The sequence below is a fragment of the Pelobates fuscus genome, chromosome 1, assembly GCF_036172605.1.
Source record: "Pelobates fuscus isolate aPelFus1 chromosome 1, aPelFus1.pri, whole genome shotgun sequence".
Classification (NCBI taxonomy): Eukaryota; Metazoa; Chordata; class Amphibia; order Anura; family Pelobatidae; genus Pelobates; species Pelobates fuscus.
Genome location: NC_086317.1, coordinates 335,011,099 through 335,032,954, shown reverse-complemented (window position 1 = coordinate 335,032,954; position 21,856 = coordinate 335,011,099). Strand labels below are relative to the sequence as shown.

Genomic DNA, 21,856 nt, shown 5'->3' with positions numbered 1-21,856 from the left:
GAGGTGAAGGGGACGTGAGTAGTCTTCCAGTCCGGTCCGGTAACAGATGGCTTTCACAGACAAGTTTGTAGCCGGTTCGTGAGTGCGGTACGTAGTTCAATAATCCAGCGTCTATCAGCTGGTGCGGTCGCATTAAGTAAGGAGACCGCGTCATAAGGGGGTGTGGCTAAGCTCCGTGGAACCCGGAAGTAAGAGGATACCGGGGTTAAGGCATGACAGTACCCTCTCCGTAATGAGCAACCTCTGGGTGCTATTAACATGGTTTAGAAGGGTAGCGTTTGAGGGAAGCGGAAATTAATTTGTCAGCATGAATGACAGAGGAGTTTTCCCAAGTATCTTCATCAATTCCATATCCTTTCCATCTAATGAGGTATTGTAAAGAGCCACGATGAATCCTTGAATCCAGAATTTTTTGAATTTCGTATTCTTCTTCACCCTGGACTAATACAGGATCAGGAGAGGTAGTGACATCTCTATGGAAAGGGTCAGGATGATGAGGTTTAAGCAAGGACACATGGAAAACAGGATGGAGTTTCAAAGTAGGTGGAAGCTTCAATTTAACAACATTACGGTTGATAATCGATATTATTGGAAAAGGACCAAGAAAAAGGGAACTTAACTTCTTTGATGGACGGGTTGTGGAGAAGTTTTTTGAGGAAAGCCAGACAAGATCACCAATTACATAAGCGGGAGGAGGTTGTCTTTTTGTATCAAAAAACTTCTTTTGATTGGATGACGCCAATTCCAGATTTTCATGTAATTTCTTGAATAAAGAGGACATGTGAGAGATTTGATTCGAAACGGAGGGGTTAGATGAAGAAACTGTCTGAGCAGGAAATGAGGAGGGATGAATTCCATAATTGGAGAAAAATTGAGTCATTTTGCTACTGGTATGAAAAGAGTTGTTGTATGCAAATTCTGCCATGGGTAACCATGTTATCCAATCATCTTGTAAGTGAGAACAATAACATCGTAGATATTGCTCTAAGCATTGGTTGACTCTTTCAGTTTGTCCATCAGTTTGAGGATGATATGCGGATGACAGTTTACGTTGGATATGAAGAGAAGCACATAATGCGTTCCAAAATTTGGAGATAAACTGAGTTCCTCGGTCTGAAATGATTTCGTCTGGCAGTCCATGAAGTTTCACTATATTGTCGAGGAATATTTTTGAGAGTTCAGAGGATGAGGGTAACTTCTTTAAAGGAATATAATGAGACATTTTCGTGAAGCGGTCCACTACCACTAAAATGGTGGTATGATGTTGAGAAGGGGGTAGTTCCACCAAGAAGTCCATAGAAATGGATTGCCAAGGCCTTTCAGGAATCGGTAGATTCAATAATTGACCGAATGGGTGATGATGTTCATGTTTGGATCTTTGGCAGGTAGAACAAGATTTAACATAAGATTCAATGGTTTTGTCTTGGCGAGGCCACCAATAGTATCTCTTAGACAATTCAAGGGTCTTTTTTATACCTGGATGACCTGCCAGAGGAGAATCATGAATAAATTTGAGTATTTTAGTTCTGAAAGCGGGAGGTACATAAATTCGGTCTTTGTAATAGTAGAGACCGTCTTTCTTCGATAGTTTAACTGATGTAGGAAGATTAAGAGTATCTTTACTGAGTCCTTTTATGTCGTCGAGAAGGGAAGATAAAGTCCCAACGACTGTAGGAGGAGGAAACTCCAGTTCGGTGTCAGAACAACACGAGGTTTTAGCTGGTTCTTTAGTAGACTGAAGAATTGGAATATGTTGCAAGCATGTTTTCTTGCAATAATCGGAATTAAAGGCAAGAGAAAAGGGAAACCATGAGATTTGAGGGTTGTGGTTCCTTAACCAGTTGATCCCTAATATAATAGGAAAAAATGGTGATGAGATAACATCAAATATAAGATTTTCAGTATGAGTATGATTGATGGTTACTTTTAGAGGGATGGATTTATGAAGTATTGGTCCCGATGAAATGAGGGACCCGTCAATCACTCTAACAGGCACAGAAGTTCTTTTACGAACACAAGGAATTTTATTTTTTGTTACAAAGGCTGAGTCGATGAATACTCCATTTGCACCAGAATCGATAACAGCCTTGGTCATAATTCTTTTATTGTCCCACTGTAATACAAGAATGATAGGGGACATTTGAGTATTTGCTGTAGAGGGGAGTACACTTAGGATGGAAGAGGCATGAGTCTGCCTACTGCCTTTTATCCGTTTCAATAAAGGACAATCAGAGACTAAATGAACTTGAGAGGCACAATACATGCAGAGGTTTAATATACGTCTTCGATTTTTCTCTTCAGGAGTGAGGGGACTTCTTATTACCCCTATTTCCATAGGTTCGATTGGTACGGATGGGTTGTCAGAAGGCTTTGGAGGATGAAATGATTTTTTCCCAGTTGAAGTTGAGAGAGCCTTTTCGGCCTTTCTTTCTCTAAGCCTTCTGTCAATGCTGATCGATAGATGAATCAGAGCATTCAAAGTAGTAGGGAGTTCTATTCTGGATAGTTCATCTTTTACAGCTTCAGATAAGCCGATTCGAAACTGGTTGCGCAATGCGATGTCATTCCATTGCGTTTCTACTGCCCATCTTTTAAATTCAGCAATATAATCTTCAACGGGTCTATGGTTTTGTAGCAAGGTTCTAATTGTTAATTCAGCAGTATTTTGTTTGTATGGATCTTCATAGAGAAGAGACATGGCTTTAAGGAATTCCTCCAGTGAATCTAAGATGGGGTCATCATTGTCCAAAAAGGAATGGGCCCAGGACATAGGTTCACCTCTCAGAAATGAGATAACTGAAAAAACCTTAGATCTTTCTGTGGGATAAGATCTAGGTTTTAAAGCAATCAATAATTTGCAGGAATAAAAAAACTCCTTATATTTGGAACGATCACCATAGAATTTTTCAGGGTTACATACAGCAGGATCGCTAAGTGAGTGCAGAACAGTATGAGGAGGATGTGTCTGTAAGTCTTTGACATAAGTGAGAATTCTTTCATTAGTAACTTGCAGGTCTTGCACACCTTGGGCTAGTGTATCGACTCGTTGATTCAGCGTAGTTATCGTAGAATCGAAATCTGCTGGATCCATTACAAGGGCTGGATTATTCTGTCACGTTTAACATTTGTTATGAAGGAACACAACTGCAGATTTCTTAGAGCTTGAATATATATTAGAACAATTAGAAGATATTGTGACTTTAAGTCCAGAATTACAGGCACTGTAGCTTTAAATAATAAACGGTTGCTTAAGTCCAGAATTACAGGCACTGTAGCTTTAAATAATAAACAGTTGCAATTAGCAGGTTCTGAATCATTTAGAGTCTGTTTGTTGAGTTAACAAGTTAGGTGATAAGCAATTACAATAGTTTGTTCCATTAGCATTTATCTGAAGCAAGACAGGTGCAGCTAAACTCGAATAGTGGATAGGTTGAAGATAGCTGTAGCTGGGTTGTTTGATAATGAGACTTTGGTAACAGGCAATAAAGGCTTTAGATATGTAACTCTTATCACAGAGGTTTAATGTTACTTAGCTTCCGGTAAAGAGAAAACAGTTTCCCTAGTTCTCCTCAGAGGCGGTTATATCCAATGATATGTGTGTAGAGAGTTCAGGCTTTCGTCGAGGATGAGGAGAGGTGAAGGGGACATGAGTAGTCTTCCAGTCCGGTCCGGTAACAGATGGCTTTCACAGACAAGTTTGTAGCCGGTTCGTGAGTGCGGTACGTAGTTCAATAATCCAGCGTCTATCAGCTGGTGCGGTCGCATTAAGTAAGGAGACCGCGTCATAAGGGGGTGTGGCTAAGCTCCGTGGAACCCGGAAGTAAGAGGATACCGGGGTTAAGGCATGACACTTATCTATCATTTACTGAACAACTCTGGCTCCTGTTATATTTCTTCACTGATTCATATGTATGCCCCTTCTAGGTCTCTCCGCTCTGCCGGTGACCTTCTCCTGTGCGCTGCCCTACACCCATTCTGCTAACTTGTGCTTGCAGGACTTCTCACATGCAACTCTTTTCCTTTGGAAAAGGAAATGCCTACCACTATCAGACTCTCCCCTAGTCTTCAATCATTTAAAAAGTGCCAAAAACCCATCTATTCAGGAAACTTTATGGCCTCACAGAGTAACTTCTACCTACCATACTTGCCCCTTGCTCTCACCTAAAGGGCGGCACTCTACTCTCTCCTCCAGCTCTGCTTCACTCCCACCTTGTTTGATTGCTATCTTCTGTCCTATTGTGTTTTATACCCAACCACCTATAGACTGTAAGCTCATTTGAGCAGGGTCCTCTTCAACCTATCGTTCCTGTAACATTTTGAAATTGTCCTATTTATTGATAAATTTCCCCTCTTATAATATTGTAAAGCGCTGCAGAATTTGTTGGCACAATATAAATGCCAAAAATAATAATAAATAATAATATTATCTATTAAACCCTCTTATGCGTTGTTCCTCCACTTATATTTGTTTTCAATTACCACTTCCTCCTAAATTGTAGGCTTGTTTTATGGCTTTGTTCACATTTTGTGTTTGCCAGTCAATTATGTATTGTGATATAACTCCACTATATGACTGGAAAGCTGTGTATAAAATGTTAATGCTATATAAACACTACTAATAAAATGAATAATAATATAGTGGGCCTAAAAATGGCAAAAGCATTATGAAACCTATTATAAATCCCAATATTAATCTATATATAGCATTTGGCTTTATTAGTGCAGCATTGTGAGCATATCTCTTTTTTCATGCCAATCTTCAGGAACTAGCCGCACTGATTTCTAATCAACTATTCAGACCGTAGAGGCGTTAAGCTTTTGTCTCCTGCATAATTACAGCTGTGATTAGAATGCAATGAAACTGAAGAGAAAATATCTGCATGATGAATATAGGACTCTCTCTAACTCACTGGGTGATAATTCAAACAGCACATTGTTAAGGTCAGTAGCAAGAGGATAATGGTAGTTGTTTCCTGCTACGTTAATATAAAAATAATTTATTTCACCCAAAATAAATGACAATTTTTATCTGGGCTAGTAATATTGTTACTCTGATGGTGATGATTCATCCCTGCTTAGTGTTAAAATAATTTTATAACCAAAAATAATTGTAAAAAATATGTAACTGAGCACTTGGAAGACAAAACAGTCTATTTTATCATCTTATTACTTTGTCTCATATTTCCAATGGGACATAAATGGATTCATTGAGATTTAGTAATATCACGATACAGGGCTGCCATCAGAAATTTTGGGGCCCCTGACAAAGCACATGGTCTGGGCCCCCCCCCACCCCCTCCCTCCCGGGCCCGCCCACGCCCTACTTAGTCCGCTGACAATGATGCAGGACTGAATGTGGTGTGTATAGTGGAAGTGAATTAGAATGTGTGTAATGGATGTAGTGTTTGTGTGTATTAGATACTGTTTGTGCAGTGAATGCAGAGTGTGTGTTTGTGTAGCGGATGCAGTGTGTATAGTGAACGCAGAGTGTGTTTGAGTAGTGGATGTAGTGTGTGTACAGGGATGTAGTGTGTGTTTGTGTAGTGGATGTAGTGTTTGTATGTACTCGATGAAATGTGTTTAGTGGATGCAGTGTCTGTAGTGGATGTAGTGTGTGTATTAGACGCAGTGTCTGTGTATAGTGAATGCAGAGTGTTTCAATTTGTGGTGGATGTAGTGTGTGTACTGTGAATACAGGATGTTTGTGTAGTGGATGCTGTGTGTACAGTTAATGCAGAGTGTGTGTCAGTATAGTGAATCCAGAGTGTGTGCATAGTTTAGTGAATGCAGAGTGTGTGTTAGTGTGTAATGAATGCAGAGTGTGTATTAGTGTGTAGTGAATGCAGAGTGTGTCAGTGTAATGAATGTAGTGTGTGTGTTAGTGCAGTGAATGCAGAGTGTGTGTAAATGTGTAGTGAATGCAGGGTGTGTGTTAATGTGTAGTGAATGCAGAGAGTGTGTTAGTGTAGTGAATGCAGAGAGTGTGTTAATGTGTAGTGAATGCAGAGAGTGTGTTAGTGTGTGCTAGTATAGTGAATGCAGAGTGTTAATGTGTAGTGAAGGCAGAGTGTGTTAATGTGTAGTGAATACAGAGTGTGTGTCAGTATAGTGGATGCAGTGAGTGTGTTAGTGTGTAGTGTATGCAGAGTGCATGTTGTATTAGTGAATGCAGTGTGTGTATTGTATTAGTGTACTAGTGTATGCAGTGTGTGTGTTAGTGTATGCAGTGTGTGTTGTATTAGTGTATGCCGTGTGTGTGTTGTGTTAGCGTATGCAGAGTGTGTTGTGTTAGCGTATGCAGAGTGTGTTGTGTTAGTGTATGCAGTGTGTGTGTGTTGTGTCAGTGTATGCAGAGTGTGTGTTGTGTTAGTGTATGTAGTGTGTTGTGCCAGTGTATGCAGTGTGTGTTGTGTCATTGTATGCAGAGTGTGTGTTGTGTTGGTGTATGCAGTGTGTGTGTTGTGTCAGTGTATGTAGTGTGTGTGTTGTGTTAGTGTATGTAGTGTGTGTGTGTGTTGTGTCAATGTATGCAGTGTGTGTGTGTGTGTTGTGTCAGTGTATGTAGTGTGTGTGTTGTGTTAGTGTATGTAGTGTGTGTGTGTTGTGTCAGTGTACGTCGTGTGTGTGTATGTGTGTTGTGTTAGTGTATGTAGTGTGTGTGTGTGTGTTGTGTGTGTGTGTGTTGTGTCAGTGTATGCAGTGTGTGTGTGTTGTGTCAGTGTATGTAGTGTGTGTATGTTGTGTTAGTGTATGTAGTGTGTGTGTGTGTTGTGTCAGTGTATGTAGTGTGTGTGTGTTGTGTCAGTGTATGTAGTGTGCGTGTGTTGTGTTAGTGTATGTAGTGTGTGTGTTGTGTCAGTGTATGTAGTGTGTGTGTGTTGTGTCAGTATGTAATGTGTGTGTGTGTGTGTGTGTGTAAATGTGCAATCTGGGGGGGAGGGGGAGGAAGGGGCATTTTCACATAATTTTTTTTTTTAATTTAAATTTAATTAAATTGTTTCTCCCCCCTCCCTGCTTACCTTTGTCCAGGGAGGGGGGAGATTCCATCCCTGGTGGTCCGGTGGGAGGTCCCCCGACTTCCTGTTACCGCAGGGAGCCTTTTCTCTCCTCTCTGCTAATAACTCTCGCGAGACCCGCGGAGCGTTGCCATGGCAACCGGGTCTCGCGAGAGTTATTAGCAGAGAGGAGAGAAGAGGAGAAGCAGTGTGCTGCCTGGGCCCCCTCTGTGGTAACAGGGAGCCGGGGGCCCGCGGCTGCACACATAGATAGCGATATTTGCTATCTATGTGTGCAGAGAGGGAAAGTGGGGCCCAGGACTGCCAGAGCAGTCCGGCCCCCCCTGGGCCGCCGGGCCTGTGACAACCGTCATGGCGGCCCTGTCCCAATAAAGTATTTGCACGCCTACCAAAAAAAGTGAGAATAGCGGATTATGCAATAATATCATTTTCCACGGATAATAGAGTGACCATACCATACTCCAGGAACTAAGTGAATCACGCAATGTAGAACAATACTGTCAGGGTTATTTACTAAAGTAAAAATTCTAGTCAGACAAAAGTCCATTGTTCTGTATGAATTTTGATGGTATCTGAAATGAAAAATCTCAGATCCACAGTGTGCCCTTTACAAAGAGTTTATTATCACATACAAAACATTAAAGCACTACATGGAGCTAAATAAGTTGCTTATCAGGAGATAAATCTCCTTATTTCACTGGTGGACAAAGGAACTGCTTCTAGGCATCTGTGATGTGAGATGTAGAGATGGTTCATCTAGTTCTTGCCTGGAACCCATGTCATTCTATGCTTTTTTTTCAATGCTTTAACCATCAAATCACATCTCTTTCTCACATCACAGAGTTTTAACCCCTGACTAAATTATCTTAAGCCCCTATTTTTTTTCACCTTTTTTGAAAATATTATAGGAGAGTGATCCCTCTCTCATACTTATTTATTTTGAAACTTGTTTTTTATTGGGTTTTATTATTTTAAAGACCAAGGATAGATACGTCACGTAGCACTGTCAAGCTGAACTACCTTTCTCCCATTGTTTCCTCTTCTCTTCCTCTCTAAGAATCTGTTCTTTTTTTCTTTATTTCTGATCTCGTTTTCCTACACTTGACTTTCTTTGACCAAAGAAGGAGCTTAAGTCAACTAATGTTCCTGTGTCAGAGAAAGTAGTCACCCTTCTTCTTGGCACAGGAAATAAACCTGACTTAAGCTCCTCTTTTGGTCAAAGAAAGTCAAGTGTAGGAAAAACACACATAAGACAAAGTAGTTTTAAAGAATACTAGATAAGAAATAAAGAAAAGAAGAACAGATTATGAGAGAGGAAGTGATAGGAAAAAGTAACGTTTGACATAACAGTGCTGCTTTAAGAATATTATGGCGGGCATGCAAGACCGCTTAAGAACACAAGAACACAAATTATGGATAACTTTACCAATATACAGTTGTATAGTATTTCATTTTATGGTTTTTTTTTTTCCACATGATATCAGCTCCATGGACTATCAAATTAACTTGAAATACTGAGTCTTGATTTGCTTTGAAATTCTGCAATCATTGTCAACTTCAGGAAGAATATCCACTATGAACGCTCAAAACCATATACAATAGCAACGTTGAACACATTAAAATTTTGCCTGATTAGCTTTGCTTGGGAGTAACTCACTTGCAACATGACAATGTTTTTCCCAAGTCAATGAATTAGCAGTTAGTCATAACCGTTGATATTTATACAGTGCCTGGAGCTGCTAGGCTTACATAAAATGCAAATGATCCTTTAACTCTTATACAGTGTTGGTAAAAATGTTTTCTACAATTATTATTAGAGTAGAAAGTTTTGCCTTATTAATCCAGTTATGTAGATATAAAATAACAATTTAACACTGAATCTTGTAATACCATTTTTATTGGAATAACATCATTTTGGAATGACAAGCTCTCTGCAGATCCTCCCTTTTTATTGTCTTGAGACTTATTATTACAGTTATTATTATTAAACTAGCATACCAACGCAGTGGTTGTATGATAGTCAAATCCCAGTGCAAAATGACTAGATACGCTGTTCCAGAAATAATGCTAATGTTATTTGTGCAGCTTTCAATGAACATATATAAATATGAACTCACCAGAGTAGCAAAAAGATGATACAGGATGAAGTAAATCGCTACCACAGGAGCCCACATATGCCCTACAGCATTGAGAGTCTGATCCATGACGTCTACCCATCCTTCCTGTGTCAGAATCTGAAACATTGACATGAATGCCTAAAGGAAGTAAAGCACAATATTGAAAAATATGTTTTAAAAAAGCCAAACATATAATATAGCTGAAACCATACAAAACTGTATCTTCATGGAGATGTACATCTGTCAAGCATTCTTGAGTACAGTCATGGAAATAATAGAGTATTCTATGGTTTTACATATTAGAACATACAATCATCTGTTCCTTAGCAGGTCTTAAAATTAGGTGAACAACAACACATGACATATTACACCATGTTATGATTTATTTAATAAAAATAAAGCCAAAATTGAGAAGTCATGTGTGAAAAACTAAGTACATTTTATGATTAAACAGCTTGTAGGACCACCTTTAGCAGCAATAACTTGAAGTAATAATTTCCTGTATGATTTAATCAGTATCTCACATTGTTGTGGAGGAATTTTGGACCACTCTTCTTTACAAGGTTGCTCAAGTTCATTGAGGATTGCTGGCATTGGTTTATGCACAGCTCTCTGTCGGGATTACTGATTGATCCAGCACGTAGAATTTATATCACACCTAGGACTAAAAGGTAACGTCTTACTGGGCCTTAGAATGGCCGGACTTAACGTACCAAAGAATAGTCAGGATACTTGCCGGGGTCGGGGGGCACAGAACGGGACACAATGATGAGGGAAAGCCAGAAGTCAGGGATACCAGAATACAGGGAAGTCAAACAAAGCCAAAGTCAAAAAACAGAAATGAACGCTCAAGAACACACTCTCAGACAACCACTAGGGAAACCACAACAGGGCAGTGAGGAAAAGTTAATTTGAGTTTAAATAAACTAAATTTTAAGGTGAATAAGGCATTCGCCTGGGGTGCCGACCTGCAGGGGGCACCCACGGTAAATTTCCTGGTGGGCTGCCCTGCTGCTGTCTGGGGCTGGTGTGCTGGGCAAGTGGCTCCATAGCCACCCCCAGCGCAGCCATTCACCTGTTGGGCTCCTCTCTGCTGCCTCTTGCCTGCTCAGGGAGTGGGGTCTACTGTAACCCCAGCACCCGAGCAGAGGATACTGCTTCCTGCAGGCAAGGGAAGCCGGGACATGACCTGGTATCTCAGCTGCCCCCTGAGGGGAACAGGAAGCAGACTGTACTCAGAGTGCACGGCTCTCCTGCTCCCCCAGCAGAAAGAAGGAACAACATTATGTAGGCTGGTCCCCTTCTCCTCTTAACATCACCCAGCTTTGGCATATTGTATGACATATTTGGAGGCTAAGGAGGATTGTTTAGTGTATGAGTGCTTGTAAATTGGTGTGTATGTGTGTGTGTGTTACATTTCTGTATTTCTGTGTAACTTTATGTAAAGTTGTGTGAGTTTGTGTTGGAGTGACAGTGTGTGTGTGTGTGTTAGTGAGAGAGTGCCAGTGACAGTGTGTGTGTGTTAGTGAGAGTGTGTAAGTCACAGTATTCGTATGTTAGTGACAGTGTGCAAGCAACACTGTGTTAGTGAGAGTATGCAAGTGACAGTGTGTGTGTGTTTTGAGAGTGGGTAAGTAACACTATGTGTGTTAGTGAGAGTGTGCAAGTGACACTGTGTATGTTAGTGAGAGTGTGTAAGTGTCACATATTCCTACGCACATAAAAATGTGGTTAATGGCATTTACTGTCCTGACAGGAAAAGTTGTGCCGAGCAATATTACTGTCCTGACAGGAAAAGTTGTGCCAAGCAACATTACTGTCCTGACAGGAAATGTTGTGTCGATCAGCAATCAAATCCACAGGAGGGTTTGTGCTGAGCAGCAATTATGCAAATGTAAACCTGGTAATTGCCTAAGGGATCAAAGGCCGGTTACAGCCAATCGGATCCACAGGAGGGGTATTTAGGCCCAGTTCTCCTTTTGCTCAGTGCCCTGTCGTGGTTTCATGCCTATGGTTATCCGAGAGTGTGTTCCTAATCTTGATTTTCTGGTATTTGACATTGGCTTTGTCTTGACTTCCTTGGTATCCTTGACTTTTGGCTTTCCCTCATCTTTGTGTCTGATTCTGTGTCCCTGACCTTGGCAAGTATTTTGACTAATTAAAGGACCACTATAGGCAACCAGACCACTTCAGCTTAATAAAGTGGTTTGGGGGCCAGGTCCAGCTGGGATTAACCCTTTCTTCAATAAACATAGCAATTTCAGAGAAACTGCTATGTTTATAATAGGGTTAATCCAGCCTCTAGTGGCTGTCTCATTGACAGCCGCTAGAGGCGCTTCCGCGCTTCTCACTGTGATTTTCACAGTGAGAAGACGCCAGCGTCTATAGGAAAGCATTGAGAATGCTTTCCTATGGACTGGCTGAATGCGCACGCGGCTCTTTCCATGCATGTGCATTCAGCCGATGACGACGAGAAGGAGGAGGAGAGTTCCCCACCCGGCGCTGGAAAAAGAGGTAAATTTAACCCCTTCCACCCCCTAGAGCCCGGCAGGAGGGTGCCCCTGAGGGTGGGGGCACCCTCAGGGCACTATAGTGCCAGGAAAACGAGTATGTTTTCCTGGCACTATAGTGGTCCTTTAAGTCCGGCTATTCTAAGGTACAGTTATACGTTATCCTTAGTCCTAGGTGTGACAAAGTACTGCGTGCTGGATCAACTTGTAATCCTGACAGTAAGTTACACTGTGTAGGTCATTGAGAATGTGTAAGAGACACTGTGTGTATGTTAGTGAGAGTATGTAAGTTACACTGTGTATGTCAGTGAGAGTGTGTGTTAGTGAGAGTGTGAAAGTGACACTGTGTGTGTGTTAGTGAGAGTGTGCAAGTGACCAGGGCCGGACTGGCCCACCGGGATGCAGGGGGAGCAGGCTGTTCTGTCTCTGCTCCCCCGCCCTCGTGCGCTAGAAAGAGACTGGGGCCGAAATATGACGTCATATTCCGGCCCCGGTCTCATTAAGCTGCGCGCGAGGGCGGGGGAGCAGAGAAAGAACAGCCTGCTCCCCCTGCGGCCACCAGCAGACCTCCCCCAGCCAGCGGCCGCCAGCAGACCTCCCCCAGCCGCTGGCTGGGGGAGGTCTGCTGGTGGACGCAGGGGGAGCAGGCTGTCCCGCCCACCCAGCCGGTCACCCACAGGTAAATTGTGTAATTCTGTCAGTGTGAGTGTATGTGTGTGTGCCTGTGTCATGGTGTGTGTGTCTGTGTCATTGTGTGTGTATGTGTCATTGTTTGTGTGTATGTGTGTGTGTCTATGTGTGTGTGTCTATGTCATGGTGTGTGTGTGTGTGTCTATGTCATGGTGTGTGTGTCTGTGTCCTTGTGTGTGTGTGTCTGTGTCATGGTGTGTGTGTCTGTGTCATTGTGTGTGTATGTGTCATTGTTTGTGTGTGTGTGTGTCTGTGTCATGGTGTGTGTGTCTATGTCATGGTGTGTGTGTGTGTGTCTGTGTCATTGTATGTATGTGTCATTGTTTGTGTGTGTGTCTGTGTCATGGTGTGTGTGTGTGTGTCTGTGTCATTGTGTGTGTGTATGTGTCATGGTGTGTGTCTGTGTCATGGTGTGTGTCTGTGTGTGTCATGGTGTATCTGTGTGTCTGTGTGTATTTAAAAAGTGTTTTTACTCACCTTTTTTTTTTCTCCCCACGCCGTGCTGGTCGCCCCTTGACTGCCCCTGCCTCTATGGCATGATGATCTGAGCCAATCCAATGCTCTGCCATAGGATTGGCTGCAAAGGCCCTGATAGTAGGTGCTGCACACTGTGCAATCACGCTGTGCAGCACTGACACAGGAAGCACCTCTAGTGACTGTCTGAGTGACTGTCACTAGAGGTGTCACTAGGAAGCAATGTAAACACTGCATGTGAGTATGCTTAATGTATAATTAAATGTTTTACTCTAAAATGACCAATATTATATATTAGAAAAAGCAATATATATATATATATATATATATATATATATATATATACATATATATATATATATATATATATATATATATATATATATTGCTCAACCATCTGGGGTGGCAAGACATTGCCTTACATATTACATACGGCATTATATGGCGCAATGACTTTTGGGGCTGGCATAGATTTTTTTTCCAGGGCTGCTTTGTATCCCCAGCTTCTAAGAGAAATGCCGACATCCATTTGGATTTCAAATTTTTAGTTTCCTCCAATTGACCCATTTCATTTAAACTACATTCCTCTGACGATGGTTACCTTGGGAGTTAACAACATTTTCAATCCTGTACTTAACTCAGACTACAGTCAGTAGGCCACTGAACAGGAAAGGTGGTGGGGTATGCTTGTATGTCAACCATAAACTAAAGCCAAATCTTAACCAAGTGGAATATAACAAAGAAAATGTGGAAGCTTTAATAGAAAATATTTGCTTGGGGCAAAAGGAGGGAAATCAAGATGACATATGTTATAAACCACCTAATGTTAACATTGATGAGGAAGAACAGCTGTTAGAGCAAATTGGGAAAGCTGCACATCTGGTTAACATGCTCATTATTGGTGATTTTAACTATAAATTGGGATACAGGGACAACTACACTGAACAAAATTATAAACGCAACACTTTTGCTTTTGCCCCCATTTTTCATGAGCTGAACTCAAAGATCTAAGACTTTTTCTATGTACACAAAGGGCCTATTTCTCTCAAATATTGTTCACAAATCTGTCTAAATCTGTGTTAGTGAGCACTTCTCCTTTGCTGACACAGGTGCAGCATATCAAGATGCTGATTAGACAGCATGATTATTGCACAGGTGTACCTTAGGCTGGCCACAATAAAGGAACATTGGCTTAACTCCTTAGTGACAAGACCATTTTTTTTATTTTCTTACCGTTAAGGACCAGGGTTGTTTTTAGATTTCTGCAGCGTTTGTGTTTAGCTGTAATTTTCCTCTTACTCATTTACTGTACCCACACATATTATATACAGTTTTTCTCGCTATTAAATGGTCTTTCTAAAGATACCATTATTTTCAACATATCATATAATTTACTATAAAAAAATATGATAAAATACGATAAAAGAATACAAAAACACACTTTTTCAAGCTTTGACCACCAAAATCTGTTACGCATCTTCTTATCCGCCGTCACATTCTATGTTTCTATGTTTCTAAAACACCCGTGCTAGTTTAAAAATTTTGCTGAGTTTAGAAATACCCAATGTTAACGTGTTCTTAGATTTATTTTTTTTGGCAAGTTATAGGGCAATAAGTACAAGTAGCACTTTGCTATTTTCAAACCATTTTTTTTTTCAAAATTAACGAAGGTTACATTGTAACACTGATATCTGTCAGGAATTACTGAATAACCCTTCACATGTAAATATGTTTTAAAAGAAGACAATTTAAGGTATTAAACGTGGGGTATTTTCACTTTTTTCATGCAACCATTTTACCACCAATCAATGCCAAATCTAAAAAAATAATTATAATAATTAGTGATGTTTTTGACACAAATAGCAATTTAAGAATACATGTACTGAGAACTTTCAGGGTTACTGCCAAGAACACCCCAATATGTGTTCAGCAACATCTCCTGAGTACAGCGATACCACCCATGTATAGGTGTGTCAGGTTCTCTGGGGGCTAAAAGATCTTATTTGGAGGGCGTGCATTCCAGTTTTTCAACTTGTTACTTTCACAGCTGGTCATGGTGCACCCATGTCCTATTTGGGACATTTTTGAAAAGTAGACACCCTAGGGTATTTCAAATGGTGGTATTTTAACACTTTCCATACACTAATTCTACCACCAGTCTTTTTCAAACTTTTGGGTAGTCATTTTTTTGTGTTATTTTTCTCTCTCATTGTACTTTAGGCATGGATTCTCAGGTCGAGTTATGTGTTACTGACAAAGTACACCCCAATATGTATTCAGCAACAGTACTCACAATGTACTGGTTTTATAGGTTATTACAAAGTTACAGGGTTCAAATATAGGGCTTTTACCTTTTCCATGTTTCACATAGAAATTTGAAATATTAGTTTGCTGGGCCTGTGTTGCTTTGAGACCATATGGCAGTCCAGGAATGAAAATTAACCCCATCATGGCATACCATTTGTAAAAGTAGACAATCCTAGATATTCAAAATGGGGTATGTGCAGTCTTTTTTAGTAGCCACTTAGTCACAAACAAAAATGTGCGTTTTTATATATATATATGTGTGTGTTTTAATTTTTCACACATAAACTGCCATTTCATGGATGATATCAGTATAATAAATTTTACTTCTCTAAAACACTCATATTTGTGTAGAGTAATATCTCACGAGTACAACAGTACCCCTCAAGTACAGGTTTTATGGTGATTTGGAAAGTTACAGGGTCAAACATAAGATTTGCCAATTTCTGTTTTTATAAATTGCTTTTGAGACGGTATGGCAGTCCAGAAATGAAAATTAACCCCACCATGACATAACATACCATTTGCACTTTCTTTACACAAAAACTGCACTTTTACTGGTGATTACATCATTGTGATAAGTTTTATTGTTTTAACCCCTTAAGGACCAAACTTCTGGAATAAAAGGGAATCATGACATGTCGCACATGTCATGTGTCCTTAAGGGGTTAAACACTCATATTTGTGTTGAGTGAAGTATCCCGAGTATAACAATACCCCCATGTACAGGTTTTATGGTGTTTAGGAAAGTTACAGGGTCAATATAGGGCTTGCTCAATTCAGTTTGCCAGATTGGTTTGCTGGGTCTATGTTGCCTTTTGAGACCATATGGAAGCCTAAGAATGTGAATTAACCTCATCATGGCATACCATTTTCAAATGTAGACAACCCAACAGGGCATTTCCAGTCTTTTGTAGTAGCCACTTAGTCACAAACGCTGGCCAAAGTTAGCATTTTTACTTGGTTTTTGGATTTTTTTTAAACAAAAACTGCACTTTTACTGGTGATATCACTGTCGTGATCAGTTTAACTTTTTTAAAACACTCATATTTGTGTTCCACGAAATCTCCCAAGAATAACAATACCCCCATATAAAGGTTTTATGGTGTATTGGAAAGTTACAGGGTTAAATATAGGGCTTGCCAAATAAATTCTATGGACTGTCTGCCTGGGTTGTATTATATCCCATTTGTACAACAGCATGTGAAATTGATTGTCACTCAGTGTTGCTTCCTAAGTGGACAGTTTGATTTCACAGAAGTGTGATTGATTTGGAGTTACATTGTGTTGTTATACACACACACACACACACACACGTATTATATATATATATATATATATATACATTTAAAAAAATGTTTTTCATTTATTTTTATATTTTTACATCATTTTTTAAAATGTATATTATATATATATATATATATATATATATATATATATATATATATATATATATATGCATATGTATATATATATATATATATATATATATATATATATATATATATATAATACGTGTGTGTGTGTGTGTGTGTGTATAACAACACAATGTAACTCCAAATCAATCACACTTCTGTGAAATCAAACTGTCCACTTAGGAAGCAACACTGAGTGACAATCAATTTCACATGCTGTTGTACAAATGGGATAGACAACAGGTGGAAATTATAGGCAATTAGCAAGACACCCCCAATAAAGGAGTGGTTCTGCAGGTGGTGACCACAGACGACTTCTCAGTTCCTATGCTTCCTGGCTGATGTTTGGTCACTTTTGAATGCTGGCGGTGCTTTCACTCTAGTGGTAGCATGAGACAGAGTCTACAACCCACACAAGTGGCTCAGGTAGTGCGGCTCATCCAGGATGGCACATCAATGCAAGCTGTGGCAAGAAGGTTTGCTGTGTCTGACAGCGTAGTGTCCAGAGCATGGAGGCGCTACCAGGAGACAGGCCAGTACATCAGGAGACGTGGAGGAGGCCGTGGGAGGGCAACAACCCAGCAGCAGGACCGCTACTTCCGCCTTTGTGCAAGGAGGAGCAGGAGGAGCACTGCCAGAGCCCTGCAAAAGGACCTCCAGCAGGCCACAAATGTGCATGTGTCTGCTCAAACGGTCATAAACGGACTCCATGAGGGTGGTATGAGGGCCCGACGTCCACAGGTGGGGGTTGTGCTTACAGCCCAACACCATGCAGGACGTTTGCATTTGCCAGCGAACACCAAGATTGGCAAATTCGCCACTGGTGCCCTGTGCTCCAGTTCCTGCAAGACGAAGGCATTGATGCTATGGACTGGCCCGCCCGTTTCCCAGACCTGAATCCAATTGAGCACATCTGGGACATCATGTCTTGCTCCATCCACCAACGTCACGTTGCACTACAGACTGTCCAGGAGTTGGCAGATGCCTCATCAGGAGCATGCACAGGCATTGTAGGGAGGTCATACAGGCACGTGGAGGCCAAACACACTACTGAGCCTCATTTTGACTTGTTTTAAGGACATAACATAAAAGTTGGATCAGCCTGTAGTGTGTTGTTCCACTTTAATTTTGAGTGTGACTCCAAATCCAGACCTCCATGGGTTGAAAAATTTGATTTCCATTTTTTTTTTTGTGTGTGATTTTGTTGTCAGCACATTCAACTATATAAAGAACAAAGTATTTCAGAAGAATATTTAATTCATTCAGATGTAGGATGTGTTATTTTTATGTTCCCTATTTTTTTTGTGCAGTGTATAATAAGGGTGTGTGTATATATATATATACATATATTTATTTGCAAACACACATATACATAATACGTGTGTATGTATGTATATATATATACACACACACACACACACACACATATAATACGTGTGTATATAATACGTGTGTGTGTGTGTGTGTGTATATAAACACACACTTTTATTTCCTATATATGTATAATATATTATAATTAAAAACATTTTTTAATACATTTTTTTTTATTTCATTCTAAGTGTACTTAGACAGCTCAAAACAGTCCCCCTGCGGGTCGCCTGTCCAGGTAAGTCCAGGGCTCATATTTGCCGCTGTCGTACTAGGTATGTCCACGGTCCTTAACGACCGTTTTTTTGTTTTGTACATAGTTAAGAGGATATATATATATATATATAATTTCATTCTAAGTGTATTTTGATATAAATCTAAATATTAATATCAAAATACAGTAGAATAAATTTACATATATATGTATTTTTGTAAAAAAACATTTTTTAGGTTTTTATTAATTTTTTATTATTTTTTATAATATAATTTTTTTTATAATATAAATATATATATATATATATAAAGAGTGCAGTTCCAGCTTTATTAATATATACACATATACACATATATACACATGTGTAATTTTATATTAATATATGTATATATTAATAAATAAATATACTTAGTATGATGTTATATATGATATATATATACATATTATATATGAATATAATATATGTATGTATGTATATATATGTCTCATATATACATATATATATATTATTTATTTACTTTCATTTTTTTTAACTTTATTTTTACTTTTTCACCAGCAGGGGGACTGCCTGTCAGTTCAGGCAGCCCCCCTGCTGACAGCACTGTGAACACCTATGGTGGCCAAGTGACCGCTCTTTTAGAGCGGTCACATGGCTCCTGGGGGTCCTAAATTGGAGAGGGGGGACTCTCTGGGCTCAGTCCAGGGAGTCGCCCCAAAGTAGAAGACCGATCGCTGGCGGGGGAACATGGCGATCGGTAAGTACATGAGAGAGGGGGAGGGAGGGGAGAGGGTTCATTTAAAAAAAAAAAATGGTTTAATATTTTTTATTTTATTTACATTTACTGAGTGCCTCGACCCCTTGAGGCACTCAGTACAGGCAGAGCATCGGAAGCCTGCCTGAAGGCTTTCGATGCTCTGTCTAACTGCCGGGCTCCATGTGGAGCAACCCGGAAATGATCGCTCCAGCGGGGGGGAGCGATCACCTGGTAATCTTCAATGGCCCTAGCTTATTTTTGGTGGGATACTTGTAATACTAGCCCTACCCTGAATATAAGCCCTAGTCAGCGTTCGCCAATGTATGTTCTGGGAATTTTTCCTGAATGTAGATTTGCGGAATTCTATTCGCGAGTAAGCAAATCTACATTCGGGGAATTTTCCCTGAACATAGATTCATGGGATTCCATGTACTATTGAACTGGTCTATGTTCGGGGGAATTTCCCTGAACGTAGACCTGCTTTCTGACACATGCTTGCTACAGTAGTGCATCCTCCCTTACTGACAGTGTTGTTAAAACGGAAGTCTGTAATATTTTGACACCCAGACAAAATGAGTGCAAAAAGGAAGAGCTATTTCGTCACGTACAAGAAACGAATCGTGGAGGATTCCCAGGGCAAGAATCTTACAACTTTCTACAAAGAGATGAAGCTGGATGTCGAATGGTCCGAAAATGGCGAGCAGAGTACGATAATCTTAAGCAACAGGTGGACGAGGGAAATGCCAATAAGCGCAAGTGTGGATCAGGTCGGCAACCATTATTTCCTGAGCTGGAAGGTGTCATCTGTGAATGGATTGCTGACAGGAGAGCAAAGGCTTTGGTTGCACACAGGGCAGATATTCAAGCATTTGCCCTTGCAACGGCACCACAGTTTGAATTATGCCAAGAAGATTTTAAAGCATCACAACACTGGCTGGATGACTTCCTTAAGCGAAATGAACTGTCACTAAGAAGATCGACAACACTGTTCAAGCTGGAAGATGCTGAAATCATTAAACGTGCACTTGCATTCAAGTCTTTTGTTGATAGTACCAACTCTCCAACATGATTGCTATGAATGAAACTGCAGTGTTTATGGGCTAAGGATCTGAAACAAAAATTGATCAGTGGGGTCTCTCGTCAACATACATTCCCTCCACTGGTTACGAAAGTGCACATGTTACCTGCATTTTGGCAATTCGTCTGGATGGAAAGAAAGCCCCATCTCTACTCATCCCTAAGGGCAAGAAAGAGAAGATTGAATGTGTTTCAGGCATTTATATTCTTGAAACCGAAAAAAACTTGGTGCACACAAGCAGCTAAAGGGAAGTGGGCCGATTTAATGCTGCCACTTGTTTTGTGAGGTGGCCATAAAGGTCTGTTAGTCTGTGATTCAGGCAGCACTCACCATGCTAAAGACACAAAGAACTTCCTTGCAGAGAAAAGAATAGATCAAGACAGTAATGATTCCTGCAGGAATGACTGGCTATCTCCAGACTCTTAATATTGCCATAAACAGGCCATCAATGAATACACTGAAAAAAGAATGGAGAGAAATCAGCGTGGAAACTTTGTAAAGCTTACTCTGCAAGAGTTTGTGAATTGGGTGAAGAATTCATGGGAGAAAATCACTGACAGTTGTGTTGCCAATGCACTACAAGCAGGCTACATGGACAAGAAGTACTCATTTAAAGAGAGCTATATTGCTGGACATGAGAGATTGGGGTCAAAGCTTCTACAGGAAATGGAGTCGCAAGAAACTCCAAAATTCAGGTTTTGGAGAGCTATGACAATGTTCCAGAAGATGATGACATGATTGTCTTTGTTGTACATTTATTGTTGTACCATACAATTTTTTTTTTTTTTGCTGTACATTCATTGTTATACCGTACATTAAAAATAAGACATCCCCTGAAAATAAGCCTTAGTGTGATTTTTGGAGCAAAAATGAATATAAGACCCTTTTTCAGGGGAACACGGTGTATATATATTTATATATATATATATATATGTGTATATATATATATATATATATATATATTTATATATATATATATATATATATGTATATTAGTATATGTGCAATATATTAATATATATATATATATATATATATATATATTATAAGTAGAATATAATGTATTCGCAAACATTACTATAACAAACATTCATTAATATACATGTGTAAATGTAGGGTCTGTGGGGTGGGTAAATATCGAGGAAACCGGCCTTGAGGCAGCAAGGAGAGTGAATCCGGCCCTAATTGTCAAGGTGTCTTAATGTGGTTCGGTCACTGAAAAAACATATTTGCAATGTTATATATAGCAACTGCATCAATGCGGGTAGTATATATTTATTTAAGTGATTTATGTAAAGATGATTTTGAATGACAGAGCAACTTTGGGGGTTTGATATTTCTGTCACAATAGAAGAAATAGATCACCATGCTGTACAATTTATTATAACCTTACAATATAGAAATGAACTGTAGGGGTCTCTGTTCACCTCTTCTGGTGAATAAGAATACCTAAACTGATGATAAATTAGTAAATTCCCTGAGTTCCTGAGTAAACAGGTTGGCGTCAATTTAACCCCTTAAGGACCAAACTTCTGGAATAAAAGGGAATCATGACATGTTAAGGGGTTAAATCAATTTATACATTTTTGACATGCGTTTTTCTGGATTATTTTTTTATTCTGTACTCCCACTGTTAAAATATCATGTCATGTGTCCTTAAGGGGTTAACGTTTCAGTGTATCTACAAGATTACTTTGTGGTATACTAGTAGTGCTACAAACATAGAACAAAAAACTATACTGAAACTATTAGCTATATAACTAAGTCACTAAAAAGATAAAAAGATTAAATCAGTTACACTTTTGAGAACAAAATAATTAACAATTCCTCTTGCATAAATAGTTTTCTCACAAGTTTTTAGAAGCACTTCTGTCTACAGAGATTACAGCACATATTACACAATGCAATTGCTGTT

At 39.7% G+C, this 21,856-nt stretch overlaps 1 protein-coding gene across 1 annotated transcript in view; it reads right to left on the bottom strand.

Moving 5' to 3' along the window:
* NALCN (sodium leak channel, non-selective) overlaps positions 1-21,856 on the bottom strand; it is a 550,494-nt gene that overhangs the window by 230,511 nt on the left and 298,127 nt on the right. The window contains exon 15 of the mRNA XM_063425294.1: positions 9,134-9,271. Coding sequence (XP_063281364.1) covers positions 9,134-9,271 — 138 coding nt within the window. The remainder of the gene's footprint in view (positions 1-9,133; positions 9,272-21,856) is intronic.